Source organism: Sinocyclocheilus rhinocerous, unplaced genomic scaffold, assembly GCF_001515625.1.
Source record: "Sinocyclocheilus rhinocerous isolate Xijiao unplaced genomic scaffold, SAMN03320098_v1.1 scaffold1785, whole genome shotgun sequence".
Classification (NCBI taxonomy): Eukaryota; Metazoa; Chordata; class Actinopteri; order Cypriniformes; family Cyprinidae; genus Sinocyclocheilus; species Sinocyclocheilus rhinocerous.
The window spans coordinates 289990-304290 of NW_015627538.1; the positions used below are offsets into that span (position 1 = coordinate 289990).

General features: G+C 37.3%; 1 protein-coding gene across 3 annotated transcripts in view; it reads left to right on the forward strand.

The window, feature by feature from the left end:
- Positions 1–681: 681 nt before the first annotated feature.
- The window catches only part of LOC107728956 (trimethylguanosine synthase), a 22357-nt gene continuing 8737 nt past the window's right edge, over positions 682–14301 (forward strand). Inside the window, exons 1-9 of one of the 3 annotated variants that reach the window (XM_016539296.1) lie at positions 682–1071; positions 1453–1517; positions 2353–2516; positions 3983–4583; positions 6106–6241; positions 7053–7139; positions 7232–7412; positions 9707–10016; positions 10160–10324. In XM_016539296.1, the coding sequence (XP_016394782.1) occupies positions 962–1071; positions 1453–1517; positions 2353–2516; positions 3983–4583; positions 6106–6241; positions 7053–7139; positions 7232–7412; positions 9707–10016; positions 10160–10324 (1819 nt within the window). In that variant the 5' untranslated portion in view covers positions 682–961. The remainder of the gene's footprint in view (positions 1072–1452; positions 1518–2352; positions 2517–3982; positions 4584–6105; positions 6242–7052; positions 7140–7231; positions 7413–9706; positions 10017–10159; positions 10325–14301) is intronic. The other 2 variants (XM_016539312.1, XM_016539306.1) reach the window with 2 other exon arrangements.

Genomic DNA, 14301 nt, shown 5'->3' on the forward strand with positions numbered 1-14301 from the left:
TTTACCATCAGTTCAAGCCCGAAAGGGGAACAGAGTCGCGTGACAGACACAGTGATGAAGCTGGTATGTGTTTGCAGTACACAAGCCACGGTTAAGACAGCAGACTCCACTGTAATGTGACCACAGCACCTCACAACGGTGCCCTAAAATCAAATGACGTCGATGACAGTTAGGTTATACTTGCTCATTCTGTTCATTCACACTCGGTCACAGGTGAGGCTGCTATACAAATCATTTACATGAACACAGTCAAATGCATGAAGATGACAAGGAAAGGCGTAGCATTAAACCGTTCTGTCTTCAGTTACACTTGAACAGTGGATAGTGATCATAGACAAACAAACCTAACAACAGCTCCAGATTTTGCGTTTTTAAAGCTGCCACACACTTCTTCAAAATTACACATCTGATCACTCGAAAAACTAAACATATAGATGGATGTTTTAGAAGAAGCGTATAAAAAAATAAGATTTTCTCAAATCTTCTTACATTACGATACCTCGATGAAATAGGCACTGTTGCCCTCAATAAATGTTTTTCTTCCCGACTCAACCGGCTCTCTTTACATGTGACACAAACAGGAAACAGCTCATGTCAATGTCCGAAAATTGCATAATAAAAGTTTTAAAGCCTCATAAATGCCTTGTCAGTATTGTAAATTTACTGAGAGTCTTTTAACTTGACGGGCATCTTCCGAAACAACACGAGGGGGGAAATTCGCACAGGGAGTCATAAAAATGTGTGTAGATAAATGGTAGATAGAATTAGATAGATGTTGTAGTAGTACTTCTAATGTTCCTCGTTTTAATTCAACAGTATATTTATATATCGCTATAACGTTATGTCTCGCGGTCGTTTTTATTTCTAATGTCCGGTTAAAAGAGTAACGATAAGATAGGCTTGTAGAAAGCAAGGTCTCGGGTAGATCCTGTAGACAGGTGTCACTCATGCATCTGTCATCATGATTGATTACAGCGAGCGGAATATTGTTCCTTTAGCTGATATCATCTTCTATCAGGGTGAAGAGAGAGAGATGACAATACACTGCTTGTGCTCCAGAGCTTACGTCAAGTAAGATTGCAGTGTGATCTGATCAACTGATAGAATGTGCATGCTGTATTATCAGGTTAAATGCCTGCAGAAAGTTAAATTTTTAATGCACCGTTGCTGTATTGTTGTTAGTACCTGGTGGTAAGAATTATCTAAATGGCCTGTGCAGGAGAAAAGTGCTTAAAATGAGCCCAAAACAGGCTGGACTTGGATTGATTTTCAGCAGGACTGCAGAGTAGGACAACAACTGAAAAACATGATCTTCTCCATGTATTACTTGTGATCACATAGATCTGAAGTAGTAAAGATAGTGAGCCCTCACTGTGTAACACTGTTGACATGGGATGTTGCCTGTTTACTATTATGAATGGTGAACACATTTTCTCTTGTTTTCATCTGCAGCGATCGAGAATTGTATCGGTCAGATTTGAAAGCCATACTGAATCAGACTGACAGTCAATTGCAAGGTACAGTTTCCTGTTAATATCTGATTATATATGAAGAAAATACTGTCTTCCTGACAGCGTATTTAGCCCAATGGTTCTCACAAAATAAGTCAGACTAACTGAAATAAGCCTGGCTTATTTGGTAAACTTGTTCTATGAAACAGGCCCCTGGTGGCCTCAATAAACTTCCATGGGGACATCGGGACTTTAAATGATTTGAAATAAGACAAAACAAGCAATAATATAAGCTAAACTATTTAAAAATCAATATGTTTTGTGCTTTATTTGACTTCCTCAACAACTGGGAACAGGATAAATTTAGGGTAATTTTAAAAGCCTAACCTGGAAAATCATGTTATATTTTATTAAAACTCCATGTGCATTTTTATAATGAATATACATTTTTCTATTTATGATTTGTAGTTTTTATTTTCCTTAAAGAGACAAAACAACACACGACATTTAAGAGATTGTAGGTATTACATTAAACCTCCTCAACTAACCCACCCTTCAGACACAAGTATGCATAGCTTTCTAGATCAGATCAGATTAAAATGTGGTAAAAGACAAAAAAAGATTGGTAAATTAAATAAAATACAATTTCGATTAAATTAAATCAATTACATTTTTAATTGATTAAATTTTTTTTGTAAAAATCCATAGGCTAATCATTTTCTAGTAAATCGAAGGCACAAGGAAAAGTCATGACTATTGTTAATAGGGGTGCTTGGAGCCAAAAAAGGTTGAGAACCTCATTTAGCCTTGATTTTCACTTGAATTAAATACCTGCAACAGGTTATGGTCAGGATATAGCTTAAAATGCTCAAATAGCTACACATTACATTTTTTTTCCCAGTAGATTTTGAAGCTAATGATGGGGAAGAGCTTTTGGAGGACCTTAACTGTTCTGTGGATGATGAGGATGAGGAAGAAGAGGCTGTTGTTGATGAAGAGACGATGCTTATGGCCAGTTTGGGGCTTCCTGTGGAGTTTGCCAGCTCATCAAAACAGAGGAAAGCTGTATGTCTGTTGGATGCATTATGATCTTGATGTTATATTGGAATAGCACTGCTGTCCATTTATGTCAACACTGCCAATTATAATGTTCATGCAAAAAGTCTTAGGCCCTTGTCCCTAGTCCTTTGAGTCCTCCACACTTTGGAGTCATAATGGTGCACGGACTGCTGGGTAGAAGACTGCTTTGACGTCCACACTAGTGTTTACTTTGAGCTTGCATGTTGCCCACATAGTGGGTGCTCTGGAGCACACATCTGAACCATAAAATTACAATTGGGACATCCTGGCTATCTATATACTACCGGTCAAAAGTTTGAAATAATTATGACTTTTTAATATGTAATAATCGGAATAATTATCTTTTTAAAATAAGTCTCTTACAGTATGCTCACCAAGTATGTGCTTATTAGTAAAAACAGTGAAACATAATTACAATTTTAAACTGTTTTCTGTATAAATATATTTAAGCAGTTGTGCTGCTTAACGTCTTTGGGGGGAAAATCTGATTTGTTTCAGGATTCTTCGTAAAACAGAGAGTTCAAAAGAACAGCATTTATTTGAAATATAAACATATAGAAATGTTGTTTGTAACATGGTAAATGTCTTTACTTTTGATCAATTTAATGTGTCCTTGTTGAATAAAAGTATCAATTTCTTATCCCAAACTTTTGAATGGAAATGTATCATAGTTTCCACATAAATATTATTCAGCAAAAACAGTTTTTAACATTGATAATGATAACAAATGTTTCTGGAGCACCAAATCAGAAATCGCTGAATGTTTGGCTCCTAAAAACGTAGCTTTGCATCACAGGAATACATTATATTTTAAAATAAATTAAAGTAGGACACAGTTATTGTAAATTGTAATAATATTTCACAATATTACTGTATTATCCCCAAAAAATATAGCCTTTGTGAGCGTAAGAGAGACTTATTGCAAAAAAACATGCATTAAAAATCTTAATTATTCCAAACTTACCGGTCGTGTTAGTGTATATACATTATTCATCAATACAAATAACTTAAATTACAAGTTTAAAATATTCTTGATTCTTGTTTTTTTATGTTTGTAGCATTTTCCATTTGCATGGGCCCCTTTACACCTGGCATTAACAGGTATTTTGTATTCAAATAGTGTCTGGATATTCTTTAACTGGATTGCATTTGCAAATAATGAAAAAGTGCATTAGCATTTACACATTTGTCAAATGTGGTTCAGTGATCTCATCACAATGTGTCTCAGGTACATTTACACTTGACTTTTAATGTATGCATGTAAATGGCATGTTAATGCCCAGATGTGAAGAGGGCCTGTGATTATGGATTATCCAGTGCAGTGAAGCCGCTCGCTCGCTGTCTTCTTTGTAAATTTTCATTAAAGACTGTTACTGTGAAGTTTTACCCCATTTACTTTAGGAAATGACTTGGCTGTAGCCCAAAACTAATACTTGTTTCTCATCTTTAAGGGCCAAGTTTTAGCGAGACCGGAGAACAAAAGAACCATCAAGCGTTTGGAAGCCCCCTCAGATTATGACTCTGAACAGAAACAGCAGTGTGCTGTGAGTGACATCGCTGAGACCCCCGCCGAACAGCCGTGTCCCGCGTCAGAGGAGGCCTGGCTGAGCTATTGGCAGCAGCACGGGGAGGGTCTGCTGTGGCAGAGCTGGCTGGAGAAACAACCTGAAATCTCCAGCAGTTCGACACAGGACTGTTCCCGTTCAGAGGCAGACTGGGACGAGCACTACCAACAAACATACCAGTACTACTGGGAGCAGTTTCACTACTGGGCCGCCCAGGGTTGGACAGTGGACGAGACCTACAGCACCATCGCTGCTTCCGAGGAACATCAGGGCAGCCCAGGAGAAACAGAGGCACTCGAGAATCAGACAGAAGAAAGGTCAAAGGCAGACATTACACATCTCATAAGCAGCCTGAGCTTATTGACTGAGGAAGTTGACGGCGAGAATGGCGACCAGCAGTCTTTGGTCTGTAACTGCGCTGATGAGCCCTGTGATGGCGGAAACCGCAAAAGGCCATCGTCACGTACAGCCTGCACTGACAATTCTGGTTAGTGCACATATTTGACATTCAAGGTCTCTCTGTGTATTAGCTATGGGGACTGTGGTGTTCCTGCAGTGATGCTGAACCCAAATATGTCAACACCTTCCTGCTCCATGACCTACTTTCAGCGTATTGAATCTAGTGCAGTTGTAATATAAGTTCACATTTATTTTGTCAGTTACAGCATGGGCCTATAGTGTGTGCTCAATTTTCGGTCATTCAGAACGTAAACAATTTTCAGACATTTTTCTAAATAACCACCCCCTAGCTTTGATATGGCTATACAATAAAATAAAATTCTGTCATCATCTATTTACTCTCATGTCATTCCAAACCTACATGATTTTAATTCTTCTGGGGAACACAGAAAATATTTCGGACAATGTTTTGGTAACCAAACAGTTGTGGTTACCATTGTTTTCCATTTAATGGACAAAAACGAAACACTTAAGACATTTGTCAAAATATCTTATTTTATATTCCACAGAGTTAAGAAAGTCATACAAGTTTGGAATGACATTAGGATGAATAAATGCTAACAGAATTTAAATGTTGGGGTCAAATGTATCTTTGTCATATAATTCCAATGAAGTCTGCGTGGGGATAAATGCTTATGCATTTGTGCGTATTTAAAAAAAGCATTTTTAGAGTATTGACTGTGCTTGTGATAGGAAGAATTGGCAAACCTGCATTTAGTTTTTTTTGCTGTAAACGATATATAAATCCAATTTGAAGAACGCTTTTTATCAGCCCTGTTAAGGATCACAAAGTAAAGAATCTGAGCAGATAAGTCCCACAGTTTTGCGACTTATTTAACTTCATAACTAATCTGATGTATTTCAGATAAAACAAGAGGGCAGAACTGGTTGCAAGGGTAAAAATAGCAAAAGGGTTGCAGAAGTAAGAGGTATTTGTGATGTTAGCTGAAGAAAAAGTTTACATTTACATGCTAATGAATCATGCCAAGTAAAATCAAATAGAAAGTCAATTTTGGTGACTTTTTAACCTTCATCTTATTTTTTGGGAGTTGGCCTGCTCGATATGCTCTGACAGAGCCACCTGTGATCATGATGTCATCATCACACTGACATAAAACTTAGAATTCAGTTTGCTATATGACAACGCCCCCTGTATAAAAGCAGATCATTTTCCCCAGATGTCTTTTTTTTTTTTTTTTGCAGCCTAAGCTTGGCTCTGAATGTTTAATGCGTCATATCAAAAGATGTCAGCTGTTGAATGAAAGGAGCATGTGACTTTGGCCTATGCATTTTTAATGCTGGTACATGTGAAAGAGAGCACAGACTCCTGGGTGCTCGAATTGATCACAATCCACTCGCAGTCGCTCTAAAAATGGCTCTTGTCATCCTGATTGTCGGGCCGTGACTGATGCCATCTGAACAGCACCCTTATTTGTACCGCTGGAACAGCTTCTTTTTTTTTTTGCTGTATACATCAGGCAGTACAAGACATTATTTTATGATGTTAACGTAGCTATTATTAATTGTAAACTGAAAGTATGTGATTTCAGATGGCAACATGAAACGGACCTCTGCGCCATTGAGTAATTGGAGTGGACAGCCCATAAAGAGCAGATCTAACGATGAAGATCAGAGTGATGATGATGATGAACCTCCAGGGAACAGACGAGCCAAAGTGAAGAGAGCGTAAGCTGCTGATCTGTTATTTAGTATACTGTATTGTATCAGACTTGCATAGTTAACGATTATGGTTTCTTGGGATAGTTCTCCCGAAAACAAATGTTTTGTCATTATTTATGCCATTCCAAATCCATTTGCTGTCATTTTTTTTCTATAGTGCACAGAAGAAACCATTTTTGAATAATCGTTACACAACTCTTGCCATAAAATGACAGTACATAGTGACCAGAGGCTGTCAAACTACAAAAACTCTTCAAAAAAAACACCAAAAATTTACATAATGGTAATCTGTGTGACCCATCTTTTTTTTATTATTATTATTATTACTTTTATTCATCATGAATGAGATAAATTCATAGTTACAGAAGATTTCTGTTTCAAATAAATGCTGTTATTTTGATCTTTCTATTCATCAAAGAATCCTGAAAAACTTTATGTAATATAATATAATATAATATGTTTTCAACATTAATGATAATAAGAAATGTTTCTTGAGCTCGAATTTAGCATTTTAACATGTTGAAACTGGCTTAATAGCTGCTGAAAAAATATTTTAATGTATTAAAATGATTCATATCAAAATTATTACAATTATTTTAATATATTAAATATTTTAAAATGAGCTGTTACTGGAAATTAATCATATTTAACAATATTACTAACAGTATCCCAAACTTTTATTCAAGCTTTTTGGTATTTCTGTTCTAATTAATATTAGTAGATGGGTTTTGAACATCATGAGCTGAGTAAATAATGACAAAATGAAAGACTATGATTATGTAATGCAGTGCTGTTTAAATGGCTGATCTCTTCACAGTCATGAGCTGGATGTTGAGGAGCTTGCGGAGGTGCCGGTTGAGGAGGTGTGGGATGCCCTCGGTCTGAGACGTGGTCCACAGCCCAAGTAAGACCCCAGACAGAGGCTAGACAGCCCTTTAGTGTGTTGAAAACAATCAGGGCCTCCATTAACATCCCAATGTTTTTTTGTCTTGGCAGGTTTGGCAGTGTTGTGAAGCTGAAACAAGGCCAAGCTCCATACGCTGGCAGAAGGAGTGAGGAGAAAAGAAAGCCTCCCGAGGAAAGCAAAAAAGCAGCCTGCAAAATCAACAAGCACATCTTCTTTACTGATGATGGACCACAAACCACAAAGCCAAAGATCAGCAAAGTCCTTCAAAAAGTAAGCTGTTTTTTGCTTCGTAGGCATTTCATTTTTGAAGCAATAATTCACCCATAAAATCCTCCCCAAAGTTTTGTTTTGTTGCATCAAAACAAGACAATTGCATCAGGTCAGCCAAAGACTATTTTGAATGTTAGGGCTGCAGTGAGTAGATTAGATTTAATAGCTTTTGGGATGCAGTATTCTAATGAACACACTTACCCACTGTTTAATTTTAAAAGTTAAATATATTTATAAGTATGAACAAAATTAATTAAAACAGTGGCATTTAGCTTTAAGTATTTCTCACTGATTATTACAAGCACAGAAATAAATTAAGTGCAATAAGTGCAAGGCCTATTGCTCAGAGCTGATAATTACAAATAAATAAATACTTTAACATAAAACAAAGTGACTGTTTACATTGACACCTGCCAGAAATGGCTGATTCACATACACAGGCACATTACTTCGTTCAGATACGCTACCATTTAAAAACTCGGTACGATTTTAAAAATGTTTTTGTAAGAAGTCTCTAATGCTCACTAAGGCCACGTGTACTTGATAAAAATACAGTAAAAACAGAAATATTGTGAAATATTATTACAATTTAAAGAACCTGTTTTCTATTTTAATATATTATCAAATGTAATTTATTCCTCTGATAGCAAAGCTGAATTTTAAGCGGTCATTACTCCAGATTTCAATGTCACATGATCCTACAGAAATCATTCTAATATGCTGTTTTGGTGCTAAAGAAATAATTTTTAACATTAATATCAATGTTGAAAGCAATTCTGCTGAATTTTGTGGAAACTGTGATACATGTCTACACGAATCGTTGTTGAATATAAAGTAGAAAACAGCCTTTATTTGAAATAGAAATCTTTCATTATAAATGTCTCTACAGTCACTTATCATCAACTGAATGCATCCTAAGTGAATGTATTCATTTCTTTAAAAATATTTATTTATTTATTTAAATTTTGTATAATTGTTTTTTGTATCCCTGCTGCCAGATATGGCTTTTAGAGACTCCTCTGGAGGATGAAGTTCTCATTTTTTTATTATGCAGTTTGGAGTCCTCATGCTTAAGCTCCTCTGAACTACTAGGCACTCCGATGAATGGTCTTCAACAGTGGTGCTTCAACTGAGCCATGAAATGCGTATGTTTGCATTGTTCCCTGAGGTTTTATTGACACATGGATTTTGTGGGCTTTCAAGCAAGATGTATCATTCTAGTCGCCTTACTACGGATCAGTCAAGCACAGTGTAAATAGTTAGAGGAGAATGGGGTAGAGAGTGGGCATAGAGCCTGCAGGAGCGGTGAGGCTGACACTTTATGCTGTCTGCACAGAGCTGCTTCATCTACCCCCACTCCATCACAGCGCTGTCACGCAGCACCTGCTTACTGCACGCTGTCAGCCGCTCAAACCTCCAGTCTCACCCCTGACACTAACACACACGTTCCCAGCTGTCAAACACACACAGGACAGGTTCAAACGCTTGCTCTTCGTCACTGCTATGTCGAATATTCAAGAAGAAAAGAGATGAATCGTTGTTTTCAACCCAGTGCATCTAGTCATCGTATGGATGGACTTTTTCAAGGTGGATTTCTGAGATTAGTGCCAAACCCCCAGCAGCCAGCTTAGGTTTCATGTAAGGCTGGATTTTAGCCAGTGAAGAGACTAGACCAATTTACTGCAGCCCTCTAGAATTGATTTCTCTGTAGCACAAATTGATCTGGTAGAGGACGAAAACTTTACTGCATCAAACATTATCACTAGTATCTTTTCAGGCTGGATGCCTAAACAAGACTTTGTTGGGGCTTCCTTTATCATATTGAGGCCTGCAGTTCTGCTGCTCTTAGCTGTGCCTGCGAAGGCACAGCTAAGGCATATTAGGCATATTAGAATGATTTCTGAAGGATCATGTGACACTGGAGCAATGACACAGCTTTTTTAATTTTAAAATAATTAAATAGAAAACGGCTTTAAATAGTAACAATATTTTACAATATTACTGTTTTTTTATCAAATAAAAGCAGCCTTAGTGAGCATAAGAGACTAAATATAAAAAAAAACAATAAACATTAAATATTTAAACTTTGATCATTTGTAATATGTTAACAGTGTTGAATGTTTTTTTTTTTTAATATTAGACTATAAAATAATCATTTCTGTTTGGGTTATAATTGATTTGCATAACCCTTTTAATGATAAATGTTGTTCCAAAGCAGCTTTACAGACTGTGGTGTGCACTATTTAGGTTTGTTCCTTCCTATACAAGCCCTATATTCTCTCATACCCTCACAGGTCCAGAGTTTCCTTCAGCAGGTTCAGACTGATGCTGACTCTGAGGAGGTGACTCCAGCCTCCATGCCTGAGAGAGCAGAAGATGAAAGTCTACCTACACGAAAGGAAGACGAGGAAAAAACTGATGAAACAGAGTGTGAGAAGACTCTTCAGCTCAGCATAAGATGTGAAAAAAGTGAGAAACTTCAGCAGAACATTCAGCCGGAGCCAGAAGAAAGACAGGACAGCGATTCAGATCCTCGTGGAGAGCTGCAGCCCTTAGACGTCCCTGACTTCTTACTCCCTGATGCTCCTGAGGACGCTGAGGGAGGTCAGCATTTAGCGCCCTGCTTTTACATGATGCAAATGAGATAATCACAGTCTGTATAATATACAAGCCAACCATTAACGCAGTTAGGCTTCTCATTTGCCGTTCAAGGCAATTCGACATAATCATACTGTTGCCTTTCCCAGCAGAGAGCGTGCAAGCCTCTAAAAAGAACAAGAGAAGGAACCGGAAAAGGAGAAAGGATGTGGAGATGCCACCTGAGATTGCAGCAGAACCTGAGCTGGCCAAGTACTGGGCACAACGCTACCGACTGTTTTCCAGGTTCGATGAGGGCATCAAACTGGATCATGGTGAGTCAGCACAAAGCCACCGTCTTCATTTTACACAATTCATTAATTCATTGCATTTATTCAATTAGCAGATGCTTTTATCCAAAGCAACTTCAGTGCTGCAGCAGCAGGGACATTAAGTTTTAAACAGGGGAAGATTACGAAGATAGACAACCTATTGAACCAGAAATTAATTATTCTTCATAAATATGGCTGACATAGATCAAAATGTATTGTATTTCAACATTTTTAGTCTTTTGATTGTTTTATAACCACAATTTAAATCAAAGCCATTGTGGCCTAACAGATTAAAAATGTTAGACCTAAAACACGGTTAAAGGGATAGTTCACCCAAAAATGAAAATTCTGTCATTACTTACTCACCCTCATGTCGTTCCAAACCCGTAAGACCTTCGTTCATCTTCGGAACACAAATTAAGATATTTTTGATAAAATCTGAGAGCTCTCTGACCCTGCATAGACAGCAACGCAACTGTAATGTTCCCAAGTCCAGAAACGTAGTAAGGACATCGGTAAAACAGTCCATGTGATATCAGTGGCTCAACTTCAGTTTTGCGAAGCTACAAGAATACTTTTTGTGCGCAAAAGAAAAAAAAATAACGACTTTATTCAACAATTCGTCTCCTCCGCATCACCCTGGTGCCATTTTGGAGAGTATCAGTTCGTATGATGTTCTGTGTCAGCTGCGTCACACCGGATCTGTTTCCTACATTGTTGTGATTTTATCTGAACGAAAACAGCGTATCCGTGCTTAACAACTACCTTACTAACTATTAATAAGCAGTGAATTAGGAGTATATTGAGGAGTATATTGATGGTGAGATTTGGACCTTAAAATAAAGTGTGACCAAATATTTAAACATTTTCATGCATATGTGCACCAATACAACAATGCCAGATATACAGCATAGGCATAAAAACATAGAAATAAACATTTTAATGGATACAAATATGCCTTGCAGAGATTTTGGTGAACACTTCTTAATGATGATGTTAATGAATTGAGTTATGAATAGATTAATTGAAATGATTTGCAGCAAACCCCCTAATACTGAAGTTTAAATCTGTTTAAAGACATTTAAAGACATGAGAATAGAAGGGGTCAAATAAAAAGCACATTGATATTTTATATTGCCAAATAAAACTGCAAATATATTACAAGTATTTAATATATTGCCCAGCCCTAATTCTTCTCTGTGTCACTTTTATACCGATAATGTGATGAGTGAACAGGGACATTCAGCAAAAAAAAAAGCTAGAGCAGGTTTTGACTTGCACTTTGGGAATTAATAGGATGATGAAACAGACCAAATAGCTATTTGGATATACATAAACCAATAGCCCGCACAGCCTTTGTAAGTGACGTTACTGGCAAATGAAAGTAATGTATTTTTTTTTTCTTTTTGGAATAACGTGCACCAATGAATCATTCACAGTAAAACCAGTGACTTTAAATAACAAAAAGAGGGACCCTCTGAGAACTGAGGGACAGAGAATGATGTCAGTGTGAGGTTGTAGCAGCTGAAGGTGTGGGCTGTCTGACTGCGCTGGCTCTGTCTGCAGTGTGTGTGCTGACGCTAGACACGGAGCCCCTCATGCCTCCTGCGTCAGACCAGAGAAAAAGGGAGGGAGACAGTGAGCGAGTGAGAGCCAGACAGCAGGCAGCTTTTAGAGCGCTCAGGAGAGCACTCTTTTCTTTCCCCATGCTACACTTTACACAAATACAGTGCTCAGCCTCAGAGGACAACCTTTAGCTCTGGTGCTTTACCTGTGTTATCCTCTCCACTGCTGCCTGCAAAGTGGGTCATTCTCTTAATGGACACAGTGTATTAAACTGAACGTAAACCTGCTTTTCGCTTGTCTAATTTTATCTTGTAAAAGGAATTTTATTTGCTGCATATTATTTTATACTTTTTACCATTTTTACCATTTGGTCTTTTGACCATTTATTCTTTATTCTTTTTATTGAAGAAAGAACAAGAGATGATGGTGTAAAAGGAATGTGACCACGTGAATTTTAGCACCTAGGCTCAATGTGTAGAGCACAGCATTTTTGAAAGAAGTAGTATTGCATAAGAAAAGAAGACATGTTTTCATAGATTAGATTGTATCTTTAAGTGTAATTTTTTATTTTAATTTTTTGGTGAACTTGATGCGGAATATAAATGGAAAAGATCTGCCAGTACAGTAAGACATACAATTATGAATTAATAAATTAACCTTGTGTTGAAGATATATTCTCTGAAGATATATTTTCTGAAGTCTTAAAAGGGATGGTTTACCCAAAAATGAAAATTCTGTCATTAATTACTCACCCTCATGTCGTTCTAAACTCGTAAGACCTTTGTTCATCTTCGGAACAGAAAGATATTTTTGATGAAATCCGAGAGCTTTCTGACCCTACATAGACAGCAATGCAACTGACACGTTCAAGACCCAGAAAGGTAGTAAGGACGTTGTTAAAATAGTCCATGTGACATCAGTGGTTCCTTAATGTTATGAAGCTACGAGAATACTTTGTGTGCGTTGTGGTACTCTCATGAACACGTGTCGAAGACTGACACAGAAGAGAAGAAATGGTTGAATATTGAAAGTCGTTATTTTTGTTTTCTTCGCGCACAAAAAGTATTTTCATAGCTTCATAAAATTCTAGTTGAACCACTGATGCCACATGGACTATTTTAACGATGTCCTTACTACCTTTCTGGGCCTTGAACGTGATAGTTGTGTTGCTGTCTGTGCAGTCCCTCCAGGATTCTGCGATCGCTAAATTTATCGCAAAATCAAGCAAACTCCGCAATTTTTCATAATTGCCGCAGATTTTTGGGCTTAGACGTGTCCCGTGACATCATTGCAACACGCATTCAGTCAAAGAAAGGTTGTTTCTCAGTTCCAAAAATGAAATGAACAGCCTTGCGTTCTCATCATGACCGATTTACAAGAGCTACATTGGACAAACGAACCGAAAGCAGAACTACACTGCGCAGACCGTTTATCTGCTCGGGCCGGAGCCGCCGGCTGATCTCGATCACGCGACACCGTTATGCACAGCGCTGGGAGATACAGTGAAGAAAGTAGTCCAATTCGCCACAGAATCAATAACATCTCTGTGAAATCTTGTGAGAAGCATTCAAATTCGACGCATGAATTCTGTTAAAGCTACAGATATCGGAACAAACGCCACTGATGTGGAAACCAGGAAAAACATTGTTCAATAAACACAAATCACCACCATTCACCATGGATTTAACATAGTAAAACTACAGGAACAACTTGTGGCAGAAATGGTCTAATGTTTTCGAGTGATTTTAAATGCTTCACACAATTTTTCCCAGCACTTCAAAGCTGTAAGTATTACCGAATTTGAAAGTTATTTTTAATGTGATTACATTATTTGTTCATCCGTCATAGGTTGCCCCCATTTATAAAACTAACCCTGATAGCACACATACATCTCGCAGACGTCTATTTGACGTCTGCAAGACGCATTTTTTAGAGTGTTTGCTCATCTGCAGTAAGTATATTGGACGTTTCCTATCAGATGTCAAATAGACGTATATTAGATGTCTTTAGGATGTTTATGATTTAGAATGTATGTAAAACTGACATCTTAAAGACGTCTGTCAGATGTTTGTACACCGCAGATGCTTTCCAGATCAAGAGATCTTTAACAGACATCTAGCAGGCGTACGTGCTAAAAGTTTCATAAGGTAGGAAAACAAACACTTATTTAAAAATAAAAGAAGACATTAAATTACCACTAGTATACATGGCTGCAGAGTACTTATAGGCTTATTAGCCATTTCCACTCCCTAATATATATTTTTTGTATTTATTAAATTATATTTAGACATTATGAATGACAGTAATAAAAGTTAATTTTATCTTCATCTCAACTACCCAGACAGCACACGTACATCTGTAAGATGTCTACTAAAGATCTGGGAAACATCTGCTGTGTAATCTGATAAACGTCT